We start from the raw sequence: 8,066 nt of genomic DNA on the forward strand, positions 1-8,066 counted from the left end.
CCACCATTGCAGTATTCCATGCACTCCTCTCTGCTAGGCCCCATTCACCTGTGTGCGTGTGTTTGTGTATATATAGATATATATACATAAACCATTGTCCACCATTGCAGTATTCCATGCACTCCTCTCTGCTAGGCCCCATTCACCTGTGTGTGTGTGTGTTTGTGTATATATAGATATATATACATAAACCATTGTCCACCATTGCAGTATTCCATGCACTCCTCTCTGCTAGGCCCCATTCACCTGTGTGTGTGAATAGCAATCTGCACAATAAAATGTATAGTGGTTTTCATAAAAGTTTATTAACATTTTAAATACTTAAAACATAAGAACTAGGTAAACTGGTAACTATAACTATAAAAATTTAAATATGAAACAAAACATGGGTATAACTATAACAACTAAAATGGTTTTATCTTTTTACAGTCCCAATGTCCAACGCAAAGGAACAAGAGTTTCTTGAAGGGTTTATTGAAAAATATCGTGCACACGAATGCCTGTGGCGAACTAAATCCAAGGAGTATTCAAACAAAATGAAAAGAAACCAAGCCTTGGAGGAGTTGGCACGCTACAGTCTTCCATTTCACCTAGAGGCCAATGTTGAATGGGTGAGGAAACGCATCCAGAATATGCGCACGGTGTTCTTAAAGGAACACAAGAAGATGGAGGCTGCAAAGAAGTCTGGTGCTGGAGTCGACGAGATGTATCAAACATCGCTCTGGTACTATGACCGGTTGACATTCACCCTCAGCCAGGAGTCGATGAGGACAGGAGTAGTCCTTATGGTAGAACATGAAAACCAAGAAGTCACGGCGCAGGAGGAGGAGGAGAATTCGCAGTCTGCATCGGTGAGTCTATTTTTTTGGCTATCTAATTGATTCCTCCTGCCAATCCACAGCGCCCTCCCCATTAAAGTAGGCCATGTACTCTTCCCTCACCTGTTTGGCTCGTGCACTCCCTGTGTAGTGTTGTGTTGGGGTTTGCAAGGAGGATATCTGCACTACCTCCTCTGGCAGTTCTTGGTCTTCTTGGAGTGCTGTGCCTGTAGCCCTTTGCTGTGTGGCTTTTCTGCGGAGCAAATTGTGCAGGACACAGCACGCCGTGACAACCCAGTCAATTTTGTCCACCCTCAGGTTAATGGCAGTGTGGAAAATGCGAAACCGGCTTGCCAGGATGCCAAAAGCATTTTCCACAACACGCCGTGCCCTGGATAGCCTGTAGTTAAAGATCCTTTTGTCATGGTTCAACCCCCTTTGCGCATATGGCTTCATGACATGCTCGTGCAGGCCAAAAGCCTCGTCAGCCACAAAAACAAAGTTAAGCCCCTGTTTAGTTTCCTGGACAGACGGCAAGTGAAGGGTGTTCGCTATGAGCCTTTCGTAGAACTTTGTGTCCTTGAAAGTGCCACCATCCGATGCACGGCCATTCCTTCCTACATCCAGGAAGATAAACTCATAGTTCGCATTAACAACAGCCATTAGTACAATGCTAAAATAGCCCTTGTAATTAAAATAGTAGGAACCACTATTGATAGGCTGGGCTATGCGGACATGTTTGCCATCAATGGCTCCACTGCAATTTGGGAAGTTCCATCGCTGTTCAAACTCCTCTGCGATGACTTTCCATTCATTCACGCTGGTAGGGAACTGAAATTAGAAGTAAATAGAATTGATTAGTAAACATGTTCAATTTTTTTACAGCTTGGTGACTACCCACCTGCAACCCCAGACCTATCTGTCCTATCTGAGAATGCATGCACATCGAACGAAGTTCCTACTCCGGCACGCACTCCGCCACCCACCCTGGAACCCACTCCACCACTCCCCCGTGCCAAAAAAATGCGTGGCAAAGGAAAAAAAGGAGAAGCAGCGGCACATGAAGAATTTATGATGCGGGCACATCAAGTCCTGCAAAGAAACCCCGACAAACATGACAACTACTTCACTTATGTGGCAGAGTGTGTTCGCAACATGGCTCCTGACCAGCAACTTACTTTTGAAAAGTTATGCATGGAGTTGGTGTATAATGGCAGTTTAGGGTATCTCAACAGTGGCACTAAAATAGTTGGCATTGGTAGTGCACCAGACACACCACTGTCATTAGAATCACCAGTGCCTACTCCGCCTGCCACCGTAGCAGGCCAGTCGAGCACAATTCCAACACATACCCAGTCAACACCTACACAGCCTTCTCAACCCCCCCAGTACCGTCAATTCTACAGTTCTTTACTGATAGAAGATCCAGAGTGTCCTGTTTTTGAGGATCTGTCTTAAAAAATAGGCTACTTTATCATTTACCATCGACATGGTCTCAGCTGCAGGTATGTGATGGCCACTGCTCACATGGCGTATGGCGCACATCAATGGGGCCGGGACCATTGCATCTGCGCCATGCGCCATGTGGGCCGCAGCCTTTACATATCTGCAGCAGACATCCTCTGCCACACAAGGGCCACAGTGTGTATTTTTGTTTATTTATATGCTGCTACCTGTACCTGCATTACCAGAGGGAGAACAGGATTCTCCTCAATCTGGATAGCAAACTCCATTTATTGCCCTTTTTTCTTTGCCAATAGTATGGGGTACTGTGCGGCAGACATGGTCTCAGCTGCAGGTATGTGATGGCCACTGCTCACATGGCGTATGGCGCACATCAATGGGGCCGGGACCATTGCATCTGCGCCATGCGCCATGTGGGCCGCAGCCTTTACATATCTGCAGCAGACATCCTCTGCCGCACAGTACCTTATCCCTACTGTTGTAAGGGCATGTTCCAGAAGTTACCAGAGTGTGTTTTTTTTGTTTATTTATATGCTGCTACCTGTACCTGCATTACCAGAGGGAGAACAGGATTCTCCTCAATCTGGATAGCAAACTCCATTTATTGCCCTTTTTTCTTTGCCAATAGTATGGGGTACTGTGCGGCAGACATGGTCTCAGCTGCAGGTATGTGATGGCCACTGCTCACATGGCGTATGGCGCACATCAATGGGGCCGGGACCATTGCATCTGCGCCATGCGCCATGTGGGCCGCAGCCTTTACATATCTGCAGCAGACATCCTCTGCCGCACAGTACCTTATCCCTACTGTTGTAAGGGCATGTTCCAGAAGTTACCAGAGTGTGTTTTTTTTGTTTATTTATATGCTGCTACCTGTACCTGCATTACCAGAGGGAGAACAGGATTCTCCTCAATCTGGATAGCAAACTCCATTTATTGCCCTTTTTTCTTTGCCAATAGTATGGGGTACTGTGCGGCAGACATGGTCTCAGCTGCAGGTATGTGATGGCCACTGCTCACATGGCGTATGGCGCACATCAATGGGGCCGGGACCATTGCATCTGCGCCATGCGCCATGTGGGCCGCAGCCTTTACTTATCTGCGGCAGACATCCTCTGCCACACAGTAGCCCGTACTTATTGGGAAAGTTTAAACTGGGTCATACATACTTAAATCTTTATATATAGTGTGTGTTTTTGTACAATATCTTTTATATATGGTATTATAATATATTTGTGTTGACACAATCTATTTACTATTTTACATGTTTTAACCATGAAAGGCCTAAAAAACCTGTTTCTGTCCTAGGCCTAAATTATAAATAAAAATATTTTGTTTGCACAATAAAGTGTACAGTGTATATTTCATCCTTACCTTGCAATACTGGTACTGCAGCACCTTCACAATGGCTTTGCAGGTCTCCGGGATGATGAGGCCCAAAGCTTGCGGGGAGATGAGGGATCCAAACTTTAGGTCAGCAAGAGACCGTCCTGTCGCCAGAAACCTCAGGGTCACCACCAGCCGTTCCTCAGCAGGGATAGCCATGCGATACTTGGTATCCTGCTTCTCGATGTGGGGAGTCACCAGACGCAGCAATTCCTGGAATGTGGCATCATCCATCCTCAAGAAGTTACGAAAATCGTCTGGGTTATTCTCCCTGATGTCCCTGAGCAGTGGCATGTGCGAACGAGTCTGACGCTGAAGTAGCCACTGCTTTGTCCAGCATGATCTTTCTCTCCTGCGCTGGGCTCTCTGACGTCTGAGCTTCAACACTGCATAATAGAGCAGGTACTGTTGCTGGTGACTACCCATCACTGCATTCTCCATAGTGCAGGGTTAAAAGACACTTTGTAATGGCAGGCAAAACAAAGTAATGTGTAAATAGCTATGTCCAGCGTTCAGCAGGTATAAACCAAGCCTCACTAGTAACAAAGCAGAAATACACTGGTTTAAAATGGCTGCTGCTATTCCTATCCCCTCTGCTAGTCCAGCCCCTTCATTTAAATTTCAAAGGCCAATCGGACGACGGTCGCAGGTGTTCTTGCAAAAAAACAAAAACCAGCGATCCGACCGTCTTAACGACCATCGCGGGCGCATCGGGATCGGATCTAGATCGTTCCGCCAAAAAACCACAATTTTTGCTAATCGTTTGCTGGGGACTGCCTGGGAGCTCCCGGGAAGTCCAAGGGAAATCGTTCCATGGTCGTCTATCGGTCGTGAACGACGGTGGTCGTCCTGGTGTGTACCCTACATTAATTGTTTCAGGGTTCAGATCTGGATTTTGGATTTACCCAGATTAGCTAAAATCATGTATCTGTTGCAATCCAAATCCCAAAATTCAAATTTAAAACCAGAATTCTGATCAGCGTGAAGATTCATACTGGGACTCCGTTCAGATTGGATCTCCTTGGGATTTCCAGAACAGGTTTTGGATCCACAAATCTAGGGTGGATTTGTATTTTTGGAGAACTGACCTGTAAATTTCTAGTTAAAAGATAAATTTGAAAATTAAATTACGTGCAACACACATCCAAAGGAAAACTTTGTGTGAAAACAAACTGAGGGCATTCAGTAAGAAAAAACAAACACAGACCTCACTGGTCTGAAAATGATTGCAGGATCCACATTAGATTGCCAATAAATCTATTGTAGAAAGCACTGAAAAAAAAAATCTGGAGGAATTTTATGTTTTTATTTCTAAAAATGTATTCTTGTCCAGTACCATGAATCACTGTATATATCACAATTTGGTCCCCAAAGGATTATTTTTCTCCTTTTTTCCCCAGAATATTATTTGGAAACGCATATCAAAGCGGAATATTTCAAATGCGTTCTCTGAAAAAATGGGTGCCTGAGGGTACAGAATTAGATCAGGACGTGTTGAAAAACTAGTTGTATAAAATTATATCCAGGTTGGCCACTTTTGGGAACCTATCGTGAACACCAGGGACAGATGCTTTGAAAGACTTAATATATGGATTAGTCATTACCTTTATGTTCTCACTGTACGGAGATCAAAGAAAACAAACCTGGAAGAAAAGTGCAGTCTGAATGGAGTGTGGAGATTTAGGGATCCTGGAAAATTTTTCAGAGCTCCTCTGGCAGAACACAGCAGATCTGTTCAATTTCAGTAACAAACTGCTCCACTCTGACTTTCTACTTTGTACTTTGTAGTTTTGCTTCTCTGCTCTGGGCACAGACGCTGTATAGATTTCTCACAATAACAGGATATTAAATTCCAGAACCTCCCCATCTTTAAAATAGCAGCACATTATGAATGCAGCTCTTTCTTTTTAATGTGTACCGCTAGCAGAAATATGTCCTTACATGTGTTCAGAATTTTTTATAGCTTTCCCTCCTGTCAACAATTTGCATCCATACATATTTGTATTTATTGAATATTTTTAGAGGCCGGGCCGCAGGTTTTGGCTGATAGCTCAGAGGCAAATTCATTTAAATATAAACAGTTATTTATATTTCATTTTTCTGCAATTGTTTTAAGTGTACCTTAGATTTTTATGGCATAGTTTTGATTTTAGTTGAAAACTTGGCTTTTATCCTAGCTAAATATCTCTTATCAAAGGAGATGGTTGTATTCTTTAGTCACACCAGTGGCGTCACGGAGATTTCTGTGCGCCTGTTGTCTGCCGATAGAGGAGGCCTGGATCATTTTTTTACGAGAATGCCGCCTATCAATTCACAAGAGATATACCCAGAGTACTTTGACGGAGATACCAGTTTGGGCTACAACAATGTTTAGGGAAATGCAGATTAGCCATTCACCTGGAACCAATAAAATCACAAGGGACAATTACCAGGGTAAATATTCAGCCAATCACAAAACAAAACACTACACTGTCATTAGTTAAAGTAAAATGCCTATATTTTAATATTACTGAGGGTGTGTGGAGATAATCAATAAGGGAAAGTGGGGACAGATTCATTGGGGGTTTATGGCTGTGGTGGATTAATACTATTCTGGGAAAGAGAGAAAAGTTGGCGAGAGGCAGGCTGAATGCAGTGGTACATTTAAACTATGCTCTATATTGATTTCCATTGGAAGGTTTACCATTGATGGTGCCATCGGTATTGTACATCAATTGCAGGAAACCATCAATGAGAATCCAGGGATAGTTTGAACTGTTTATGGGCATCCCTACTGTGGGACAAATGACCGTGGATGATAATTATGGAAGGGAGTGGTGCTATATAAATTAAACTTACTTACTTACTTACTAAGAAGAATGGGGAAGGGGCTAATGGAGTGCTGTCTGAGCTGGTAAAAAAATACATTTTGAATGTCCAAAATCGATGGTGGAGAAACGTCCGATTTTTGCGATTGATAGCAAACCCATTGACTATTTATGGCAATATTGTACTTAGGGATTGGGGGTCAGGACTGTCAAAATAGTAGAAGATGTCACGCCATGTTTCTCCAACAAAATTGGGAATCTTGCTTGCACATTGCACATTGCTCTTACTTGCACATTGCCACATGCATCCATCTGCAGTTAGAACTTATTGATGACCAATATATTCCAAAGATTTGTCTGACTGTTTCTTATCCACAAAGATGCATGGCTGGGAAGCTTATAAAGATTATTAAGCTATAGACATACCCCTTTATTAACATCCTTATTACAAGAAACATACCCTTTCCAGTTTTTTTTAACAGATATTCCAAACTTTTGCCAAGCATATCCCAGAGTTTTCCTCATCTGAGTGTATTTGCATTAAGCTATTACCAAAGTGGAGGTCTCCTCTTTTATACAAGTCTATATTCATTTATAAAAATTGTAAAACTAGTAGGTTTGGACCCATTGTATGCATAATCTGGGTGAGAGCTAAAGTACCAACCTTCCCACCAGCTCCTACAGTCAGTAACTGTCATTTTTCAAACACAGCCTTTAACATGGTAGTTAGAACCGGATTGACTGGTACTATGTAATGAGGTCTATGTAATAAGCCTTAGAGGCAGTGTTCCCTCTAAGCTGTGCGCGTGTGCGCGCGCACACAACTCACCAAGCCCACGCACAGAAATTACAACTGAGCGCACAAAGGTTAAAATCTTGTTTAGTGTGCCACGAGTTTAATAAGGTTGAAAATCACTGCTATAGCATATATGTGTGGTGTGTGAAGTCTGTAAACATTCAAATTGCTTTATTAACTCAACAGAACTCGAAACCTAGGCCTGTATATGTTATGTGACGCACAAAAATGTACATTTCCTTCGAAAGTTGCACAGCCAATATCTTTTGCCGCACACAGCCTTCGTAAAATTAGAGGGAACATTGCTTAGAGGGGTATCCAATCCAGGTTCCGACTGTCGGAACATCCCAACAGTTGGCATGCCAGGCTGTTCCGACTGTCGAGTGTTTTAAAGTCTAATCTGTTTTGTCGGAAACTTCCTGCAATGCTGTAGGAAACGGCAGCAGTGGCGTAGCTAGAGATTTTTCACCCCCCTGCCAAATAAATTCTGCCCCCCCCCTCCCAAGAAGGGGTGAGGTGATGGACTACGGGTGCCGCTGCTAAACTGACAGGCGACCCAGGCAGCAGTGAGCGCTGAGCTGGTTCTACTCCATGCATATCTAATGAGCCGGGACCCAGCACAGTGCATATTTAAAGAGCGGGTCCCTGCCCTGTGCATATGTAAAGAGTGAGACCCACTCATTACATATGCACGGGGCTTGGACCTGATCATTCAATATGCACTGCACTGGGTCCCCGCTCATTAGATATGTACAGGGCGGGACCAGCTCAGCACTCACTGCTGCCTGCGTCGCC

The 8,066-nt window shown here is 43.7% G+C and overlaps 1 protein-coding gene across 1 annotated transcript; it reads left to right on the plus strand.

The window, feature by feature from the left end:
* The first annotated feature begins 246 nt into the window (after positions 1 to 246).
* Positions 247 to 6,042, plus strand: LOC146005810 (uncharacterized). The gene is made up of 3 exons (XM_083145235.1): positions 247 to 851; positions 1,704 to 1,848; positions 5,846 to 6,042. Exons 1-3 carry the CDS (start codon positions 435 to 437, stop codon positions 6,040 to 6,042), a joined length of 759 nt encoding a protein of 252 aa, XP_083001361.1. The 5' UTR covers positions 247 to 434.
* Positions 6,043 to 8,066: the final 2,024 nt, after the last annotated feature.

This window comes from Crinia signifera, chromosome 5 (genome assembly GCF_055691185.1).
Source record: "Crinia signifera chromosome 5, ASM5569118v1, whole genome shotgun sequence".
NCBI classification, from domain to species: Eukaryota; Metazoa; Chordata; class Amphibia; order Anura; family Myobatrachidae; genus Crinia; species Crinia signifera.